General features: G+C 57.4%; 10 protein-coding genes across 10 annotated transcripts; 6 read left to right on the top strand and 4 right to left on the bottom strand.

Moving 5' to 3' along the window:
• The first annotated feature begins 498 nt into the window (after positions 1 to 498).
• Positions 499 to 1170, top strand: K452DRAFT_138377 (uncharacterized protein). Its single transcript, XM_033535369.1, has one exon. It carries the CDS (start codon positions 639 to 641, stop codon positions 1080 to 1082), a length of 444 nt encoding a protein of 147 aa, XP_033392077.1. The 5' UTR covers positions 499 to 638; the 3' UTR covers positions 1083 to 1170.
• On the top strand, positions 1171 to 1753 carry K452DRAFT_138378 (uncharacterized protein). The gene has a single exon (XM_033535370.1). It carries the CDS (start codon positions 1258 to 1260, stop codon positions 1633 to 1635), a length of 378 nt encoding a protein of 125 aa, XP_033392076.1. The 5' UTR covers positions 1171 to 1257; the 3' UTR covers positions 1636 to 1753.
• Positions 1754 to 2475: 722 nt separating this feature from the next.
• K452DRAFT_138362 (uncharacterized protein) lies at positions 2476 to 5368 on the bottom strand. Its single transcript, XM_033535368.1, has 3 exons — positions 5339 to 5368; positions 5179 to 5280; positions 2476 to 5128 (listed from the first exon to the last, which is right to left on the bottom strand). The coding sequence occupies exon 3, from the start codon at positions 5070 to 5072 to the stop codon at positions 2745 to 2747; it is 2328 nt and encodes a 775-aa protein (XP_033392075.1). The 5' UTR covers positions 5073 to 5128; positions 5179 to 5280; positions 5339 to 5368; the 3' UTR covers positions 2476 to 2744.
• A 297-nt stretch (positions 5369 to 5665) lies between these two features.
• Positions 5666 to 8239, bottom strand: K452DRAFT_237655 (uncharacterized protein; the record flags this gene model as incomplete). Its single annotated transcript, XM_033537604.1, has 4 exons — positions 5666 to 7484; positions 7532 to 7906; positions 7958 to 8070; positions 8120 to 8239. 4 exons carry the CDS (start codon positions 8237 to 8239, stop codon positions 5666 to 5668), a joined length of 2427 nt encoding a protein of 808 aa, XP_033392074.1.
• A 297-nt stretch (positions 8240 to 8536) lies between these two features.
• On the top strand, positions 8537 to 9916 carry K452DRAFT_259255 (uncharacterized protein). The gene is made up of 5 exons (XM_033538489.1): positions 8537 to 8784; positions 8837 to 8970; positions 9023 to 9497; positions 9548 to 9604; positions 9653 to 9916. Exons 1-5 carry the CDS (start codon positions 8629 to 8631, stop codon positions 9707 to 9709), a joined length of 879 nt encoding a protein of 292 aa, XP_033392073.1. The 5' UTR covers positions 8537 to 8628; the 3' UTR covers positions 9710 to 9916.
• Positions 9917 to 10015: 99 nt separating this feature from the next.
• K452DRAFT_138304 (uncharacterized protein) lies at positions 10016 to 10584 on the bottom strand. Its single transcript, XM_033535367.1, has one exon. It carries the CDS (start codon positions 10528 to 10530, stop codon positions 10192 to 10194), a length of 339 nt encoding a protein of 112 aa, XP_033392072.1. The 5' UTR covers positions 10531 to 10584; the 3' UTR covers positions 10016 to 10191.
• A 567-nt stretch (positions 10585 to 11151) lies between these two features.
• Positions 11152 to 13642, top strand: K452DRAFT_237687 (uncharacterized protein; the record flags this gene model as incomplete). The annotated part of the gene is made up of 5 exons (XM_033537608.1): positions 11152 to 11427; positions 11566 to 11850; positions 11902 to 11948; positions 11994 to 12105; positions 12155 to 13642. 5 exons carry the CDS (start codon positions 11152 to 11154, stop codon positions 13640 to 13642), a joined length of 2208 nt encoding a protein of 735 aa, XP_033392071.1.
• Positions 13643 to 13740: 98 nt separating this feature from the next.
• Positions 13741 to 14326, bottom strand: K452DRAFT_138299 (uncharacterized protein). Its single transcript, XM_033535366.1, has one exon. It carries the CDS (start codon positions 14276 to 14278, stop codon positions 13838 to 13840), a length of 441 nt encoding a protein of 146 aa, XP_033392070.1. The 5' UTR covers positions 14279 to 14326; the 3' UTR covers positions 13741 to 13837.
• A 250-nt stretch (positions 14327 to 14576) lies between these two features.
• On the top strand, positions 14577 to 17090 carry K452DRAFT_259247 (carbohydrate-binding module family 20 protein). Its single transcript, XM_033538488.1, has 3 exons — positions 14577 to 15075; positions 15149 to 15539; positions 15618 to 17090. The coding sequence occupies exons 1-3, from the start codon at positions 14838 to 14840 to the stop codon at positions 16912 to 16914; spliced, it is 1926 nt and encodes a 641-aa protein (XP_033392069.1). The 5' UTR covers positions 14577 to 14837; the 3' UTR covers positions 16915 to 17090.
• A 3-nt stretch (positions 17091 to 17093) lies between these two features.
• K452DRAFT_138253 (uncharacterized protein) lies at positions 17094 to 18553 on the top strand. Its single transcript, XM_033535363.1, has 2 exons — positions 17094 to 17907; positions 17975 to 18553. The coding sequence occupies exons 1-2, from the start codon at positions 17273 to 17275 to the stop codon at positions 18246 to 18248; spliced, it is 909 nt and encodes a 302-aa protein (XP_033392068.1). The 5' UTR covers positions 17094 to 17272; the 3' UTR covers positions 18249 to 18553.
• Positions 18554 to 20448: the final 1895 nt, after the last annotated feature.

Below are 20448 nucleotides of genomic sequence, written 5' to 3'. Positions count from 1 at the left end.
TCTCACTCTCTCTTCTCAGTCTCAACTCGCTTTAGCATTGATCCCCTCTATCAACGAGAAAACCGGCTTCACGAACTTTTTTTTTTTTTTTTTTTATCTTTGTTGCGTTCAGACTCGTGGCTATACGGGGGCTCGAGACGGTGTTTTACGGCGGAGGACGGAAATAATATCCTGGCGTCACGGGTTTTTGCGCCAGCCCGACAAAATGATGACTTCAAAGGCCCGTTTTGTTGTTTGTCTTTTACATATTTGGAAGAAAGCAAAAACACTAAAAACTGGGGAGTGTGTGGTTTGTCTTCTTTCTTCCTTTCTTCCTCTCTTTCTTTCTTTCTTTTCTTTTCTTTCCTCCCGTCTTTAAACCTTTCGACGCCAAATTTGGTCTATTCCCTCCCTTTTAGGCCTACTCTGCCCGGCTCTGCTCTTCTCTTCTCGTTTTCTGCCCCGTCGTCGTGTTTTTTTCTTTTTTTTTGTGTGTGTGTGTCAATTCTGGGAGCGCGTGCGTGTACAAGTAGGTAGGAGGTAGCTAGATCGAACAAGGAATGCGAAGCGCAACTACGAGGATGAGCAGCAAGCAGTAAGCAGAGCAGAGCAATGCAGTCACGACAGTCTTTCGATAGGGTAGGCGGCGGCCCGCCACGATGCAACCCTCTGTCCTGCCCAGCCCAGACCAAGACCAAGACCCAGTCCCGTACCTGACGAGAAAAACTCACCCTTGCACCGATGAGGTCATACACACACCACCACGCGAGCGAGCAGCGACATGCCCAAAGCGGCAGCTTGTCGCGGCGGGGCCCGCGGGAGGCGATCGAATCGACCCGCTGTGTCCGTTCAGCCACACCACCACCACGCGGCGGCCTGGCGGACCCCCCTGGCTGGTGCTGCTGCTGCTGCTGCGCCGCGGCGGGAGAGGTGCCGCTTTTGGCGCGGAGGGCTGCTGCTGCGTGGACGGCTGGGGTGATGGGCGGCTGGGATGGGCGGCTGGGATGAGTTGGGGATGGTGGTTATGGCTCACGTGTACTGTTGTGCTGTTGCTGATGGTGATGGTAGTTAATGGTGCTGTCTGCTGTCTGCTACGGGAATAGTGATGGTGATGGTGATGGCCAGTTAGTTGATTGGTTGACCGGCCGTGGTCGCAGAAAGAACAAGTGGGCCAATAGAGGGCCGAAGCGCGGACACGACGCCGCTTCGGGCAGCTCGATGTGCGCGGACGGGAGCCCGGAGCCGGAGCGTGTGATGGATGCAGGCGGGTAGGCGTGCATGCAAAATGTCTGCGGGCGTGTGTGCGGTGTGAGTGGATGGGTGGATGGGTGCTGCGTCTGGCGCTCACTAGTTATTGTTAGTCTTACTCAATTGCTCACTCGCTCACTTGGTCGCTCGCTCGCTGGACTCACTGCCACTGCCACATTTTGCCGCTGGTGGTGGTGGTGGTGTGGTGGTGCGTGCCTTCCTATAGCCAACGGCGTGACGGTGTGGCGCCTGTGCGTGCTGCTGCGGTCGGAAGGGTGGCGCAGCGAGGGTGTGATGCCGTTTCGCGATTTCACTACAAGGCCATGTGGCTGGCTGGCTGGCTGGCTGGATGAATGGGCGAATAAACAGCACGGTAAGACTGCAAGCCGCGAGTATGTGTGCGTTTAGGCACGAGGTAAGAGATGTGAGCAGGCAGTGCGCTTACAGCCCAGCAGGGGAGGCGAGTTCAGCGACGTGAGATGAGACGAAGTGGGCAAGGCACGTATGTATGTACGGATTGGATTGAATTAGCCGTCAGACGAACCCCACTCGACCGCTTCGTGCCGTTCCTGTGGTGCTCACAAAGCACGGCCCACGCCCGCATGCATGCATACACAATGCTCACAGGCAGAGCAGACACGATATTAGTCACAAAAGGGCGGGGGAAGGAGAGGGGAGTCGAGACGCAGCCACCCCAGCTCGCTGCTGGCCGAGTTCGTACGGTCTTGCGAGAAGAAAATTTTCAATGCGTGAAGAAGGCCATCGGCAGCATCTACAAGGACGCGGCGGCGTTCTAGAAGCAAGCGATCGGAGAAAAACCAAAACCAAAACCCACGTCGCGTACCCAGGAGGGAAACGGCTTTGCTGCTATTGTGCTATACTTAGAAGCAGCCAAGTATGGAGCTCGTGTCGATCGGAATATCCTTAAGCACCCTACATACTTAGGCCGGCAGGGAAAATCACTGCTGCGAAAAGGCTAGAGCCCTAGAGTCATGGCCGACTCGGCTGCAACTTTAATCAGAGCTCTTTTCTTCTAGACTTCCCTTGGGAGTTGGGATGGTCTTTTTGGACGCGCGTTCTCGCTTCGAATACGAGGGGAGGTTAGGAGTATGGCATTTTTTTTATGGACTCCGCAAGGAGAGTTGTCTATTCTATTTTTTTGATTTTATTTGATAGAAAGACAATAGATCGACTATCTTGACGAAACGGCGATATGAAGAAATACAATATTATTGGAAGAATTAAATGCAAGATAAATCCACTCGAGCAGACAACAACACTTCTTACCCATTTACTCATACACCTATATACTGTACAAATATATAATACCTTTTTTTCAGCAACAGCAAAACGCGTGAGACTCTCCCCATCCATCCCTAAAAACTTTTCCTTCTCTTTCGCTCATCTAGCAAAACCACCGCCATCGCACAGCTCCTCTATGTATAGCAACTGTACTGCACATACCCATACACCCCCTCACACACTCACACCAGCCCCTCCGTCCTCAAAAACACGAGTCAATGCCCCGCACTCGCAACCATGCGTCTATTCCGCTTAACAGCAGCATTCAACTTCTTCGTAAGATCATTCGCGCGCTGCTTTTCAAAATTAAGCTCGCGCTCGACATCGACGAGGCCGGAGACGCCCGCACGACCACCGAGCCCAAACCCACCGGCACCAGCAATCTTGCCCGCAACCTCAACGCCCAGCGCTGCGCCCGTGTCGTCCGAAAGCTCCACCCCGTTCAGATGCACGTAGCGGCTGCCAAACGGAGCTGGGCCCGCAGCAGCCGTCGCCGCGGCCGCTGCTACCACGGCCGCTGCTTGCGCTGACGAGGGGAGTGACGTCGCTGTCGGCGTGCTTCCTGCTGCGGCGGTGGGGGCCGATGGCGTCGTCGGGCTGGCTGGCATGATGAACTCGTCGTTGTAGTTGGCGGCTTCGTCGTAGACGCGCGCAGCGTGGGCCGAGGCGGGTGTGCCGGCTGCTGCTTGCACCTTTTGCTGCGCTTGTTGGCGTGCTAGCTTCTCTGCGCTCTCCAGCACTGTCTTGATGTTCAGACCGCGCATGATCTTGTCGAGGTCCAGCGTCGGCGGGTCTTTGGTCTGGGTCCACTTGGCTGGCGGCCTCGAACTTGTCAGGCGCGCCTCTAGCTCGAGGTAGCGGTCTTCTTCTTCCTTGGACAGGCCGCGCATGATGGTGCCTGTTGGCGTGACGAGAATCCGTGATGAAATGCGGCCGTCTTCGCCACCGAGACGCTGTGCTTGGTGAGACTCCACAACAGCTTTGATCATATCGTCTTCCATGTGGTACTCTCGGTCGCGGTTCGGCACGTCAGCCAGTGCAATCTGACGATCGTTGGGACCCGAGGGGTAGCTCTTAAAAATATTTTCAACAGCATCATGACTGATCTCGCCAGCAACTTCAAGCTTCGCGATAATGCCGGCAGCGGTGAGGGCTGGCTTTGGCGTCTCCACTGGCTGGGCAACCTCCGGTGCCGGTTCCTCCTTCACTTCGATAACTGGCGATTCAACCTTCTTTTCAACCGCTGGCGTGCCTTCACTGCTATCAACAGGCGTAGATTCAACCGTCTTTCCAGGCTTGGGGGCCTTGGCCTTCTTTTCCTTCTTTTTACGACTTTGAATTGCCTCTTGTTTAATAGGCTCCTCCGTAGGGGTGTTGGTATCTCCAAGCTCTTCTTCAGTCATCTGGCGCGCACGCTCTTGCCTTTCCTTCCTGGCTTGACTCTTCGTCTTCGAACGCGTAGGCGCAGACCCAACACGGCTATTAGGTGGAGGCGAATTGGTCCTCGACATGGATGCGGATGTCATCGAAGCTGCATCGGAAACAAACTCACTAAGAGGCGTACCGGGCTGATTGATGGACGCCACGCTCGGTTGTCTTGAACGAATCTGAGCCAAGGTAGGAATGGTAGGCGGCGCTGCGGCAGCGCTCAGAACAGGCGGTGTCTCTGTCTTCGGAGTGTTGGTGATGCGCATGATACCAGGGGCCGTGCGCTTCATCGGGGACCCAGTAACTCCAGTGGGTGTAACAGGTCGGGACGAGGCCGAAGCTGATATCGATGTTGCTCGTGGATTCTTTGCTGGTTCGGAATCCGCAGTAATGGGAGCATCTGAAATGATAGCTTCCTTCTTCGGAATATGTAGAGGTCCAGGATGTTGACGCTTGGCAGTAGACAGTGAAGACTTGGCTTCGGTCTTTTCTTCCGGAGACTCTTGTCCTCTGGAGGGGGTTGAAGGAGTCGGAGTGACCTTTGTATCAGCAGTAACTTTGGACGCAGACTTTTCAGCCTTTGCTGAAGGCTTTGAAGGTAGGTTCTCGGCCTTTGTAGAGAGAGCTTCTCCGGCCTTTCCCTTTCCTTCCGACTTCGACTTTCCCTCCGCCTTTCCCTCAGTCTTCCCCTTCCCCTCCTTCCTTTCAATCCTCCCCTCCAACTCAAAATCTCGATCCTCGGTAACTTCGACAGACTCAGTCGAATCGGCGGTTGGCTTATCTAGATCTGGCTTGGCGATTGTTGGCGTCTTGCCCGCTTCAGGGCGGGTCTCAATGGCCTTACTGCTTGTTGAGTCTTTTTTGGTTTTCTTCGGAGTGGAAGAGCGAGATGCTGGGTGAATGTCCGGAACGGCGGGCGTTATGGTGTGCTGCGGCGGCGGAAGGCCTGGGGGCAGCGCAGGGCGCACGGAACCAGTCACGGGCGTTCCAAGTCTACTTCCACCTGGCGTCCCGAGCCTACTGGACGGAGCCGAAAATCCCGGAGGAATCGTGGGTGTTGCCCGACGCGGTTGGCCAAGGATGTACGCTAGCTCTGCCGGCTGGATCGATGCCATGTCGTTTTCGCCGACCAATGCATCGACACTTTGCGAAAGTGGGTCCTGGTCCCCTACTGTGTCGCTGTCAGTAGTCTATTTCATAAACTGGGCGACAAAGGCAGACGAAAGGTAGATGGAGGCCGGCGCTAAACATGTAATACAAAAGATACACATCACTTCGTCTTCGTCACGGCCAAAAAAGGATTGAATAAAAGCCATCAAAAGTCTGATTAACCTGTGAGTGACTGGCCCTGTCGAACGGGCGGGAGGGGTCGTTTACGTACAAGGATGGCCATGACGAAGACGAAGAGAAAGGCTTGCAGTCGGACCTAAGAAAGGCAGCGACGCGTCGCCCGTAAGCTCAACAAGAAGAGAATTGGATGCCAAAAGCCCAACCATGATGCTCGTGCCGACCGCTACTGCCAGCGTGTGTTGACATGAAAATCCCGAGATCCACTTGAAACTCCATAGCCATCCCGCTGCCACGTGGGCACGGTACGGGCTAATGCATCGCTTGCCTGTCCACCGGTGCAACGCCAAAGCAACATAACGCAATAAAAGGGGATGGCCTGAGATAAAAAAAACGTGCTGATGCCAAGGGACTCCTACGGCTACCATCTACCAAAGCCGCTGTTGTACACGGATGAAAACCCACCTTGGCCCTGACCAGCATACAGACCCTGGCCGACCATGGCTCCGCCTTGGTGCAACCTCGCCTGGAGAATACTCGGGTCCGCAACATCAACTACACCACCTCCAGAGGAGGAAGTGTTAGCATGTCTGTGCTTCTTACCCTTCTTCTTCTGCTTCTGGGAGCCAGAATCCTGGTATGCGCCAGGCTGAGGTCCATAAGGGAAGTTCAGAAGGCCAGGGGCTGGGCTGGGCGTAGAGGTCGCGGTGGGATGTTGGTGCAAGAAAGAAGGGAACATTAACTCACGCTTGCCAGAATCGTGCACCTGGCTGCCGCCAGCATTACCACCACGGCCCCGAAGCAAATCCCTCATTACGTCATCATTGGCGGTCCTGCCCACCGCGTTTGCACCATAGCCCAAACCACCAGTTGCGAAGCCGTGGCCTTGTCCGAACATGCCACCTCCGCTGATGGGCGGCGTACCAGTCGTCTTGAGACCGGGAGGAGGTCCCTGAACGCTGCTCGTGTAAAACTGGTTGCCGAGCGGTTGGTGCTGAGAAAGCTGGCTAAAGTGGTTGTTGTGAGGCATCATCGACGCCTGTTGGTTCATGAGCTTGGCGTTGGCGACGGGCTTGACGTTTGCGGTGGCGGTGTTGGAATCGGTGCCAAAAGTAAACCTAGAGGTGTGTCTGGCATGGTTGGCTGCGTTCTGCATACCACTCTGCATCTGAGGCTGCGCGGTCTGGAACAGGCTGCTATTCTGGGTGCTGGCCGACTTGAACTGCTGCAACAGAATTTGCTGCTGCTGTTGAGTCGTAAGTCCGCGGTTGTTCAAACCCAGGTTTGCCATGTCCTCTGAGAACGGGAAGTTTTGTCCCAAGCCGACGGCACCACCGATTGACTGCTGAGAAGGTGGTTGAATGGCATGCTGCTGTCTCTGGCCCATGTCGGTTCGCTCCTCCGGCTCACCGCCGAGCTGCAGACTACCACTGCCACCCTCCGGTTGCTCTTCCTGCTCTTGCGCTACTGCTGCCTCTCGGATTGCCTGGTTCTCAGCTTCCGTCCTTTGCCGTTCTTCCGCTTCCTTCTCCCGCAGCAATCTCCTTCTCTCACCTCCTTTCAGATCAAAAAGAGGAGGAAAGTTCATAACAACCTTAAGATCCTCCGGGCTTAACGTAGCGGAAGAAAATACAAACTTCAGGCCATCACCCGAGAGATTCTTCAAAACTTCATCCAACGGGTGAGTAGGCTTCCGCTGAGGCGCAGGCTGCGGGGGCGGGGTAGGCGTCTTCTCGACAGGCTTCGGTTCCTCGGGTTTCGGCGGTTGTTCCTTGGCTTTGGCCTTCTTCCCGCTTTGCTTGGTCTGACTGGCCTCGGCAGGAGTTGGTGCTTGCAGCGCTGGAGAAGCAGTGAGGTTCGTCGGACTCGCTTTCTGCGCTTGTGGTGTCGGCGGCGGTTTGTTTGCCCAGCTTGCGGTTGATGGTAGGGCCGGGCCGTCGTGCGTGGGACTAGCGTTTCCATCGTGACTATCCATCCTTCCCATTGGTTGGGCGGCGGCGGCAACCGCTTGGGGCGCTTGTTGTGGCGGAGGCTGCGGTTGGGGAGTGTGTCGAGACGTAGAGGAACTGTGGTGCGATTGCGAAGGAGCTTGCGTCGAAATGACGTTCATAGATGACAAATCTTGTCGAGTGAAGCTATCGTTTTCTTCCCCTGGTTCGTGGAGGAACATGCAATTGCGGTTATTGCACTGCTCGTTGCGAAGGTAAGCGGAACAGTACTTGGTCGTTCCGTACTGGGCCCTAGATTTTGTCAGCTCCGCCCATGCGCATGCAAACACGCGACCAACCTCAGTGTACGATCGCCGTTGATCGAGCCGTCCACAGCCGCAATGCAAGTAGCAGCATCTTCCTTCCTAGCGAAGGTGACATAAACGCCAACTGATTGTTGCGGGTGTGACGTATCCTTGGCCTTGCTGACAACAATCTTGACAATCTTGCCGTATTGCCCAAAATATTGATCGCCGCGCAAAGTTTCCAGTAGCTTGTCTTCGCGCGTGGTCGGGTTGAGGCCGGTAACGTAGACAAGGTTCTTCTGGACGACCCGGAGACCGGCGAGGTGCTTGCGGCTGAGTGAATCGGCCTCGCGCTTCTGAGCCTCCTTTTGTCGAGCAGCGGCCTTTTTCTTGGCCTGCTGAGCCAGATCTGCCTTGTAGTTGGCCATCCTAGAAAGGTCAGAACTTATGCGCGCAAGTGAGGGGAGGTGGGCGGCTCACTCTTCCGGGCTGATGACCTTCCATTCTATGCTCTTTTCATCGTAAGGGCGTCGGCAGGCAGGGCAAAGGCCGTTCATAGTCGTCTTGATATTGTTGTAGCAGAACTGGCATATCTGCGGGGTGTCAGTTGCAAGGCAGAGCCAAACGCAGAGGCCAGCGCACCTGATAGCCGCAAGGGCAAGGCCTGAAGTTCTTGTCCGACAGATCAAACTCCTCGACGCACAGCGGGCAGAGCTCCTCCTCCTCATCGTCGATGAACTGGTCTATCTGAGTGCGGGACATGGTGGCTATGGGTGCAGCGTGCGATGTGGCGCACAAGGAGGACGGCGAGAGCGGGAGGCGAAACAAGTCGAGGGAGGTGAGGAGAGGCAACGAAGCAGCAACGAAAGCACGCGAACGCCGGCGGCGGGGAGACAAGGGGAGAGTCGTGAACGGGCGGGTGAAGTGGCAGGAGACGGTCCTGGAAAGAGTCCAGGGCATCGCGGCCGGCAAAGAAGCTGCAGCCGGTGCCAAGTGCCAAGCCGCTAGTCCGCGAGCGTGCAGCCCAGCGAATCGACAAGCATCAATACATGATGACCTCGACGACCACAAGCTGCGCCATTCCCTCTGTCACCGCAGCAATTGGTCTGCCTCCGTCCCGACTCTCCCTCTGTCTCAGGCCTGCCATTGTCATGAGCAGCCTGCGTCTCTCCCACGGCGCCGCCGCTGCCGCTGTGCGCGCCGCCGGCCGCTCCTCCGTGCGTGCCAATGCCGTCCGCAGCTTCACCACCACCGTCGTGCGGGCCAAGCAGCCCGAGGCCGATGTCTCGTCGCTGCCAAACTTGAGGGTACGCGTGCCTTGCCGTCCTGCATCGCGCGCCCCCGCTGACCCTGCACCAGTATGCCCAGCGCGCCCCGCAGCCCATCGAGCATCGCCCTGTCGTCAACCCCGTCGACAAGTACGCTGAGAAGGGCGAGGCCCTGCACAAGTACGGCCAGTACCTGCTCTCGTGCTTGCCCAAGTACATACAACAGTAGGCGCCCCGTTCCCGGCCGTCAATGCGCGCCGCCGCTGACCCCGCCCAGGTTCTCCGTCTGGAAGGATGAGTTGACCATCTACATCCCTCCCTCTGGCGTCATTCCCGTCTTCACTTTCCTCAAGCTGCACACGGCCGCCGAGTACACCCAGGTCTCCGACATCACTGCCGTCGACTACCCCACCAAGGACCAGCGCTTCGAGGTTGTCTACAACCTGCTGAGCGTCCGCCACAACTCGCGCATCCGTGTCAAGACCTACGCCGACGAGGCCACGCCCGTCCCTTCAATCACCAGCCTGTATGATGGCGCTAACTGGTACGAGCGCGAGGTCTACGACCTTTTTGGCGTTTTCTTCGTGGGCCACCCTGATCTGCGGAGAATCATGACGGATTACGGTTTCGATGGACACCCATTGAGGAAGGATTTCCCCATGACGGGTTACACTGAGATCCGCTACGACGAGGAGAAGAAGCGCATTGTTGTCGAGCCTCTGGAAATGACCCAGGCTTTCAGGAACTTCAGGGTATGGTTCGCAAGTCTCAAGCCTGGATGCAGGGTACTGACAAGACGCAGGGTGGCACTAGCGCCTGGGAGCAGGTTGGCCCCGGTGAGGACAGGACGCCGGAGAGCGTAAGTTGACCTGTCGATGCTACTTTTGCGCATACTGACTTTGCACAGTTCAAGCTGCCCACGCCCAAGCCTGAGCCCAAGAAAGAGGAGGAGCAGAAGAAATAAACCGTTTGACACTTGTAGTAAATCCTGTAAATTTATTTCGCGGTGTCCAACAGAATCGACAATTGTTTTTGGCTTGGCGCGCAAGCCATTCTTGCTTATGCTTTTCTGTATATCCGAATTGATCGACTTGCAGCGTGTGACCACAGTGGTCTCGGCAAGAGCTGAGCTTCAGTCCATTGGTCATTTCGCAAATCTTATATGTCGCACACCTTCCATATTCGGAAACGACTGCGTCTACTATAAGCGACGCGAGAACTTCAAAGACAAACTTCGCTTTTTGCACGTTTATTGAGTTCCAAGCGTCAGCTCCGGATGTACGACACTAATGACCAACGGGACTTCCTTGAAAGTAACTTGAATGTGGGGCAGGCTACACATCTGTCGTGGGACGGGAGTGACTAAGTTTCGACCCTGTTCGACACCAACGCCAGCGATGATATCCACTGCTGATGAAACGCGGCCCGTCTTGGCAGGAACCAGCTTCACTTGAACCGTTGAGTGAAGTTGAGATGTGAGATCCGTGAGACGCCATGGATGAGGATCCTAGCCCCACGGAGAAACAAACACGTCCGGTGCCTGAAGTTAAGGCTGGCCGTCACCAAACAAAAAGTAGTGATCAGACAAGCTGGTCCTAACGCGGCATGCATGGCGGGGAAGGACTTGCGAGCCGTAACCGTAGCTGCGATGCGGCCACCAATCAAAGGGCCGGGAGCGGCGCAAAGATGATGGTTTTGCTTCCGTGGTCGGAACGCGTGCTTGCGCTTCACGCGGCCCCGAAAGCCACCCGAAGACCAAGCCGCCGCCTTCCAAGGCAATCCCATCCTCCAAGAGCCCGATGGGAGACGGTGAGGAGTTGGGAAATGTCAACATCCATGCCCTATAGGCTGACGTCACGGCCAGGCACGCCCGCACTTCACGTCTCAACGTCCCACCATCTCTCTCATTATCGTCGCCACCCACTTCGTGACAAGCAGTCGGGTCGCAGTGGCGGTTACGTGCAGGTGCTTTTCCAACTCAATGGCGACGATCATGACCGTCGGGCAGCTTCAGGTCGCCTATAACCGAGCCGTTTGCCTTATTCCCATTCGCCCTTCGTATTGTGTGAGCAGCTTGGCATTCCAAAAAGTTTGGCTATCTCGAGCCAGTCGCTCCTCACCGGTCCAGCCCGTATCCGCTGGAGGTACATGTCGCGTTTTGTTTGGCCGAAAATTCTCACCGCTTCTCCACGGCCCAGATGGGGCTACCGCAAACCCACCTGAATCATGTATCCCCAGTGCGGCGATTGCGGCTCAGTGCACACCACGCGCGGCACGATCCTTCGGGGTGGTCTTCCCGAGCCCGAGGATAGACCAGCAACGGCCCTGCATCTTGGACTTGGTCTTGGGGTTCCTGAAGACTCTGCTCTGACAGCCGGTCTACCTGGGACAGCGTTGCCGGTCACGATGAGCGCCGACGAACTCTTGCAGCAGCTTGAAGAGCAGCGTGCCGCCTTCCTGGCCCTGGAGCAGCGCGTGCACGATGCTCTCAAGCAAGAGAAGCAGGATGCCGAGGGCAACGACGCTTGTCCAGGGACACCGAATTTGGCCGCCATTGGCAGGCAGTCGACCGTCTCCATCGCCGAACCACTGCGCAAGGCTACGTCTGGCATCGCCTCGTTGATGCAGACGGGCTCGGCGCTCTCCGTGGATAGCGATGATGAAGATGATGAATCTTACTATGTACGTTTACAGAGGTTCCTTTGTACAGGCGCTTGGGCCAGTCGGGATGTCTACACAGCCACCGTCTGGCGGCAGTAGATGCTCCCGTCCCCTCACTTTCTCTTGTACGACTCCACTTGCTAACGAATTTGTATAAAGGTCCAAACGCCGTTGCCGAAAAGGACCCTTGCCGAAGATAAACTACGCGAGTACCTCAGAACCTATGATTGGTCTCCGGCAGGTCAAAAGATACTCGAAAACATCATACACAACGGCCGGTTGAAACACCCTGTGCTGTTTCACAAGCCGAGCCGGGCAAACGACAAAGCCCACTACGCACATTATGAAGTCTTTGATGTGAGCACGGACGGCAGTCCGCTGAGCATCACCGGTGATGATGAAGAATCCATCTCGAAATCAGCCGGCTTTTGGAACGCGTTTAGGGTATGTTTGCATTGTTACTTTAACACTTAACACCACTCTAACTGTTCCCAGGAAGTAAACCAGGATGAGGAAAAAAGTACCACCGTAGGTCGGATCATGTACGTCTACAATGTCTGTCATGTGAATCAAACTGACCTCTTTAGTGTGGCTCAGGAGCCCAGTCCGATCATATTCGGCGCCCTACACTTCGCCATGAACGAGCACTTTGACATGGACGAGATATATCGCCATCTCGTTGAGTCTGAGATCACCTCGGTAAGTTGCCGATGCCAGCTAAATCCAAGCCAACATACTAACCTTGCAGGCCTTCCCTCACCGGGCTTTTGACGAAGACCCCCGGAGGCAACGTACATTTACATTCTGTTTCGAGTATTTTACCATTATTGGTGACGAACGCAAGCCGATGCCATGGCAGAGTTCCGACAAGCAGGTCGGAGAGTCTCAGAGTCACATTCCCCTTACGCGCTGCAGCTCCGTCGTGGCTCTTGCTCTGCTCGGCGACCCCATAAAGAAGGTTCGCAACACGTCGAGGAGAACAAACGCAAAAACCAAACATGGCCAAGTATACGATCCTTTTTCGCCATGGATTGTTCTCAACGTTCAGGCCTGTCCCGATTGGGAAAGCAGTGCGGACGTGCACGACTCGTCGAAACACTACGTCAACGGACCCGAGGCGTTCCTTCAGACGGTGTTGATGGAGTTTCGTGACGCGCGGCGACGCTACGAAGAGATATACAGGCGGATCACCAAGCTGATAACCCCGCCGCCGGACTTTATTTTTGACGAGGAGCTCAGGGACAGGCGGCTTTTTGAAGATTCGAATTTCACTTTCACACGAGGATACTTCTGGGCCCACCAGACGCTGGGGTCCATTAACGACAGCATCAAGGCAATGATTGACGCTTACGAAGACACGTTTACGGAAGAGGTTTGGGAGGGAAAACACAAGACCCTCTGGCCACTAATGGATGAGGAAATGCCGCGCAACGACCACTTTAGACGAAAGGCGTACTTACTACGCAAGGAGCTGGAGCGCGAGATGCGGAAGCTCCGGACGCAGATTGAGGAGAACAACGCGCGGCGCGGGGAGATTAGGGATCTGCGTGACCAGCTTTTCAGCGGCACGTCGGTGCTGGAAAGCAGGAAGTCGGTTGAACTTGCAGAAATCACGATTCTGCAAGGGCACAACGTCAAGCTGCTGACGCTGGTCAACATCTTCTTCCTGCCACTGACGTTTGTCACGTCCGTGTTTGGCATGACCAACATGCCGACGGAGCCGCATTTCTGGCCGTTTGGCATTACCATGGTCTGCGTCTGCGTGCCCTTCCTCCTGCTGATCGGCTCGCTGAACACGACGAAAGGCTACGAGTTTTGGAAAACAAGGTGCAAGGCGCTCTTCAAGACGATTGGATGGTTCATACGGTTCATGTCTGGCTTTCTCGGGCGGCGAAAGGACAGGAAAAAAGCGGCCAAGGAAGCAGAGGCAGCGGCAGCGGCAGCGGCCGAAAAGCACACGGAAACGACCGAGGACCCGGAAGATACAGCATACCGGGAGTTCCCCTTTGAGCGGACCAACACGGTGCTCAGCAACTTTGACGAGCTGGGGGACGTGTCGACGCCGGGCATCGAGATGGAGAAGGAGAGCAGCAGCGGGCAGGGAGACGGCGAATCACAAAACGGAGCCCGGCCGAAGAAGGGGTGGTGGCACACTGGCCCGCTACGGGGGATCCACCGCAGGATGCAGGGGCATAATAGATTGGACAGCCAGACGCGGGTGACGCAGGTTGTATAGCACCCGGGATGGCCGCTGATGAATTCTTTGCTCGCTTCGTCCTGGACGTTCTGACAAGGGTGACAGCAAGCTGATGTCGTCGCCGCCGCCGTCACCTGGACATACCGCACAGGAGCGAGGAAGGAGCTGGAAGAAGCAGGAGGCTGCCGCCAATGTCAGCGTGCAGCGGGTAGAATGCAGGAAAAAAAGGCTCCATCACGGCATGGCGCCCCCGTCGAATGCTTCTGGAAGGCGTGGCGTCTGGCGGCGGCGTCGAGAATACACATCACACGGGCAGCAGTGGTCAGTGGTGTGCCTGGACATTTCGACCTCGGACGGCGCGCCTGGCCAAGGCCTCTTCATGCCACAATGGCAGGACGGAAGCGTGATCGGCACGCTATGAGGTTGCAGTGTGGGGTCAGTCGACGGAGGACTATCCGTTGTGGGGATTCTGCAGAGGCTTGCGGCCGTTGGGAGAGCCGCGGCTTGCCAGGCAGAGAGGGAAAAAGAAGAAGTGTATAGCGAAGCCAAGGCAGCCGCATGACGATGGCTAGTGCGGGCTTCTAGAAGACGCGTAGACGGAGGAACAGGCACCATTGAGGCAAAAATCCACGGAAAGGTGCAGCGGGGCGAGGCGTGATTGGACGAGAAATACATCGAACAGAGAACAAATTCGCGCTAGGCGAAAAGCAAAGTGCAAGCTCCAAGCCTCGGTGCTTTGGTGGGCATGTGACGCCGTGTCCCGACAGAGCAGCTCTGCCGTCTGGTGCTATGTTTCGAGTCGCCCGAATATACGCCTCGTCCCCACAGCCCCTGCAAGGTACCCATTCCCCGCATCGCCATGGCCTGCTTCTAGGGGAAAAATCCTGATCGTCACAAGCGCAATGTCGTTCACCCGCGCGTCCAATCACCACCTTGCTCATGTGTCGACCTTCCGCCTTCAGCTCTGCCTCCGCGACGACACCCACGATGCGCCTCTGTGCCCGACGTCCGTCTGTATGTATGCACGGCCAGGTCTTGAGAGAAAAGCTATAGCTACTGGCGTCTAGGAGAGACGGAAAGAAAGGGTATAAAAAGCACGCCCATGGCCAGCGTCTTGAGCTCGGTAGCAAGCTTGACCCCGGGAGCCTGCGCAGTCAAACAACACCACGCTCTCGTTCTCTGATCAATTGAGAGCTTCCTTCGTTCCCCTCTCGTCTGTGAGCACTCCCCCAAGATGATCGCGTCCAAGGTCCTCGCGCTTGCGGGACTGGTGGGCAGTCTCCTCTTCCAGGGAGGTGCGAGCGTGCCCACAGCCGCCCACAAGAGACAGGATGGCGTCGAGGGCTACCTTGCCTCGGAGAGCCCCATTGCGTACCAGAGCCTGCTAGACAACATTGGGGCGGACGGGTCCGGAGCCCAAGGCGCGGCCGAGGGCATCGTCGTGGCCAGCCCGTCCAAGAGCGACCCCGACTGTAAGTACATACATACACAGCACACGACGCGGTCCCGCAAGCCAATCACTCCAATCTAACCCGCACCCCGCAGACTTCTACACCTGGACGCGCGACGCGTCGCTCGTGTTCAAGGCGATAGTGGACCTCTTCATCGCGGGGGACACGTCGCTGCAGGCCGACATCCAGAACTTCATCATCTCGCAGGCGCAGCTCCAGCAGGTGTCGAACCCGTCGGGCGACCTGTCCAACGGGCTCGGGCTGGGCGAGCCCAAGTTCAACGTCGACAAGACGCAGTTCACGGGCGCGTGGGGCCGCCCCCAGCGCGACGGGCCCGCCCTCCGCGCCACGGCCGTCATTGCCTACGCTCGCTGGCTTGTGGCTAATGGCTATACGGACACGGCTCATGATGTCCTGTGGCCGGTCATTCGCAATGACTTGTCGTACGTCGCGCAGTACTGGAACCAGACGGGCTTTGATCTCTGGTAGGACGCCCTCGTGTGCTTCTTCTTCATCTTCATCATCATCATCATCTTCTTCTTCTTCTTCTAACACACACTCAGGGAAGAAGTGCAAGGCTCGTCCTTCTTCACCATCGCCGTCCAGCACCGCGCCCTAGTCGAAGGCAGCGCCCTCGCCGCCCAACTCGGCGAGACATGTGCGTACTGCGACTCGCAAGCGCCGCAGACGCTGTGTTTCCTGCAGTCGTTCTGGAACAGCCAAGGCAACTACGTCGTGTCGAACTTCGGCGGCGGGCGCTCGGGCAAAGACACCAACTCCGTCCTCGCATCGATCCACACGTTCGACCCAGCCGCCGCGTGCGATGACACGACGTTCCAGCCGTGCTCGTCGCGGGCACTAGCCAACCTCAAAGCCGTCGTCGACTCGTTCCGCTCCATCTACAGCATCAACAGCGGGCTGGGCGAGGGCCAGGCCGCCGCCGTCGGCCGCTACGCCGAGGACTCGTACATGGGCGGCAACCCGTGGTACCTGACGACGCTGGCGTGCGCCGAGCAGCTGTACGACGCGCTGTACCAGTGGGAGCAGGTGGGCAGCCTCAGCATCGACGCCGTGTCGCTGCCCTTCTTCACGTCCCTCAGCAGCAGCGCCGCCGTCGGGACCTACGCCTCGGGCAGCGCCGAATACACCTCCCTCACCAACGCCGTAAAGACATTCGCCGACGGCTTCGTCGCCATCGTGCAAAAGTACACGCCCAGCGATGGCGCACTGGCCGAGCAATACTCGCGCAGCGACGGCACGCCCCTCTCGGCCGCGAAGCTGACCTGGAGCTACGCGGCAGTGCTGACCGCGGTATCGCGGCGCAACGCCGTCGTCCCTGCTTCCTGGGGCGAAGAGTCCGCTAACACGGTCCCCGACGTGTGCGCCGCCAGCGCCGCGAGCGGCACCTACAGCCCCGCGACGAACACGGTCTTCCCGCCGGGCCAGACAGGCGGAGGCGGGGGGCCCATCCCCTCGACTTCCACAACAGCCAGGCCCACGACCACGACGTCGCGCACGACGTCCAGCAGCACAGCAGCCTGCGCGACCGCTTCCAGCGTGGCCGTAACCTTTTCCGTCAAAGTAAAAACCACCGTCGGCACCGACGTCTACGTCGTCGGCGACAACGCAGCACTCGGCAGCTGGGCGCCGGCCAACGCCGTCAAGTTGTCAGCAGCCAAGTACACGGACGCCAACCCCGTGTGGGAGGGCTCTGTGCAGCTGGGCGCAGGGAGCAGCGTCGCGTACAAGTATATCAAGAAGACTGGCGGAGCGGTGACATGGGAGAGCGATCCGAACCGCAGTTATGCTGTCCCGCGGGGGTGTAGTGCGCAGGCGACTGTGTCGGATACTTGGCGGTAGGGTGGTGAGGGGGTGGGTGAGGGGAGCCTTTTTTGCTGTTTTTTATTAGTTCATCAGTCCGCCAAGCAGGCAAGCAGGCAAGCAGGCCGACGACCACGTTCGTTTCGTACATACAAACCAAACCAACCTAGCCAGGCAGGCAGGCAGGCAGAAAACCCGAATTGATTTGATCTTCCTCTATATTTTCCACTCAATTTCTTCACTGAGACCAAGACCAAGACCAAGTCCAAGTCCATAGGCAAGCCATACTCATATATGCATAGTCCATAGTCCGTATGTATAAGTCCGTAAGTCTGTCTGTCTGTAAATATATACATACCCACCCACCCAGCCATGCACACCCAGCAAACATGCATGCATGCATAGCCCCATCAATCAATCAATCCATCATCAATCATACCGTACCAACCAAACCATGCCAGACCATGCCCATGCGATGCGATGCAATGCACAAGCCATGCGCATAGCACTCAACAACAAAGAGAAACGAAACGAAAACGAAAAAAAGGCCCAACCCAACCCAATCCTAAACGCACCCCATCCATCCACACACAACAACGAAACGATGAAAGAAACGAAAAACGAAGCAACCGCCGCGCACCCGCCCACAACCACAGCTAGCCTAGCACAAGCCGCAAAAGCCAGTAGCCATGCGTGCAAGAAGAAGCCAGTGAAGGAAGCACGACAAAGGCGCCCGCCGCCCGAGGGGTATCCTAAACGGAGAGAAGGAGGAAGTATCCGAGAGAGAGCCGAACCGAGAGAGTCATCACCGTCACCAACAACACAAGAAACCACCACCAACACGTCACTCAAAACAGTAGTAGCAACATCAGCGCATCTACGCAGAGTTAACCGGCTGCACCGCCGTGACAGCATGGCCCTTGGTAATGTTGCCGTTGCGGATATAGTCGGCGACGCCCGAGTTCTGGCTGATGACCTCGTCGTTAAGCTCCTCGAGCTGGCGAATCTGCTCGTTCAGGCCGGCCATCTGTCGTTCCATCGTCAGCTCGGTGTCAATATTTCTTATGTTTCAACAAGGAGGGTTTCTAGCTTCACTTACCCTGGCTGCAACGCTCGGCCTTCTCTCGTCAATGCTGCGCACCTGGCCGCCGCGCTCCGTGCCCTCGGGCCCGTCGGCGCGCTCGTACGGCGGCGGCGCGTTGCCCCCGCTGTGCCGGAACGAGTACAGCTCCGCCTCGAGCTGCGCCACGCGCGCCTTCCAGTGCTCGCACTCCTTGATCAGGTCGGCAATGCGCGGGCTCTCCTTGGTGCTGGCCAGCTGCGCCTCCATCTGCGCGTACTGGTTGCGGAGGTTCTTCAGCTCAATCAGGTAGCCGTTCTGCTCCTCGTGAGACTCGTTGAGCAGGTCCACCATCTTGGCAATCGCGGCCTCCTTGTTCTTCTTAAACTCCTCCGTAATCTCCGTCTCCTTGGAGGCGGCCTCGGCGCGGAGCTTCATCCTCTCCTCCTCGAGAGCCTGCTCCATGGCCTTGGCGTACATGTGGTCGGCGTCGTCGTGCTCAAGCTTGACACGGTCGAGCTCGCCCTGCAGCGCCTGCATGGCCGATAGGTGGGCCTCCTTCAGCTCCGAGACCTTCTTGACGTTCTCGTCGCGCTCCTCCTCGTACCTGTTGCGGGTCAGCGGATGAATTTGAAAATCTGGCGCGCAAGCATTGTCAGCGATCAGAGGGCAGGCTTCGTACTTATCGTCGTACTCCTGGCGGAGCGACTCCATCTCGGTGGCAAAGTGCTCCATGAGCTTCTCCTTCTCCGTGCTGAATTCCTCCTTCATCTCCTTGATATCGCGCTCGGACTGACACAGATCATCAGCGTCTAAATTGGAATGTCGGACGCGGAGGTGTGACTGTTACCTTTCCAGCAACTTCCAACAGCTCCTGGTGCCGGGCCTTGAGCCTGTCGATCTCAGATTCGAGTTCGTGCCTGACGCGGGCAACCTCGAACTCGTGCTCCTGCTTCAGACGAGCAGAGTTGGCCACGTAGTGACCGTCCCTCTCCTCGTGCGTCTGGTTCAGCGTGTCAAGCGTCATCATCAGGCCATCAACCTGGCGACACTTGTCCTCGTAGTCCTCGAGCTTGGGCTGCGCGTCAGCGAGCTTGGCCTGGATCGAGTTAAACTCGAGCTGGAGATGCGAAATCTCCGCATCCTTGTCCTTGACGGTGTCGCTAGCGCGGCGGCGCAGCTTCTCAATCTCGCCCTGCAGCGCCTCAATGACGCCCTTGTGGTCCGCCTCGGTCTCGGACAACTTCCTGTCAGCAGTCTCGAGCTTGTCCTGCAGGTTGGCGATGCTCTCCTGGAGGGCGCTGACGAGGCCCTGGTTCTCCTCGTGGAACGACTTGCGTGCGTCTGACTCGGAGCTCTTGAGCTTCTCAATCTCACCCTGGAGGGCGTCGATCGTGGCCTTGTACTCGGTCTCGCTGTCAGAAAGCTTCGAGTCGGCGTCCGACAAACTCTGCTGGAGGCTGATGATGCTCTCCTGGAGCGTGGCGACAGCGGCCTCGTTGTCGGCCTGGGACTTGCGACGCTCGGCCTTGAGGGCATCCTCGGCCTCGGCAAGCTGCTGCTGAAGAGCGTCCTTGTCGGCGGCGAACGTCTGGATGTCGGTGTTGAGCTTCTCAATGTTCGCCTGGAGGCTGGCGGCAATGACGTCGCTCTCCTCCTGCGACTTGCGGCGCTCGGCCTTGAGCTGAATCTGCAGCTCGGCAATCTGGTTGGCCAACGCCTCCTTCTCCTCGGTGAGGGCGGCGATGTCGGCGCTCTTGTCGGTGCCGGTGAGCTGCTTCTCGAGGTTCTCCCTCTCCTCGGCAAGAGCCTTGAGCTCGGCGACGTGCTTGGCGCGCTCGTTCTCGAACTCGCTCTTGGCCTCGGTCAGAGTGCGGACCTCGGAGCCAAGCTCGGCCTCGCGAGAGAGCAGCTCGTCGACCCTCTTCTGAAGCTCAGAGCCGCGGGCGAACTGGTTGGTGAACTTGACCTGCAGGTCCTCGAGCTTCGTGGCCGTCTCAGTCATGGACTTCTCCATGGACGACTTGATGAACGCCGAGTTCTTCTTCTCAGCCTCGAGCATGTCGTTGGCCTCATTGATGCGGGTGCTGAAGTCCTCGAGGGAGCGGGCGAGCTCCTCTTGGAACTTGGTCTTGACGTCAGACACCTCCTCGGCGCCCTCGAGGCTCTTGCTGTTCAGGGCTTCCTTGTGGGAGCGGACAGCATCGGCGTGCTGCTGCTCGAGCTCGGCAATGCGGTTCTGCAGGCTCTCGACAACCTCAACATCGGAAGTCTGGCCGTGGGCAGTGCTAAGCTCAAGCTCAAGAGCGGCAACGCGCGCGTGGGCCTGCTCGACCTCGTCGGCCCTGGTCGACAGCTCGGTGATGGTCTGCTGGTGCTCGTAGTGGTCGGCGAACATGGTAGCGATCTGGGCATCCTTGGCCGCAATCTCGTTGCTAGCAGCCTCGATGCGGTTAGTAAGGTCGTAGAGCTTGGCCTCGAGGACAGCCTTCTCGTCGTTGAAGTTGTCGCTG

The sequence above is a fragment of the Aplosporella prunicola genome (assembly GCF_010093885.1).
Source record: "Aplosporella prunicola CBS 121167 unplaced genomic scaffold K452scaffold_51, whole genome shotgun sequence".
NCBI classification, from domain to species: Eukaryota; Fungi; Ascomycota; class Dothideomycetes; order Botryosphaeriales; family Aplosporellaceae; genus Aplosporella; species Aplosporella prunicola.
This window is presented reverse-complemented; position numbering and strand designations above follow the sequence as displayed.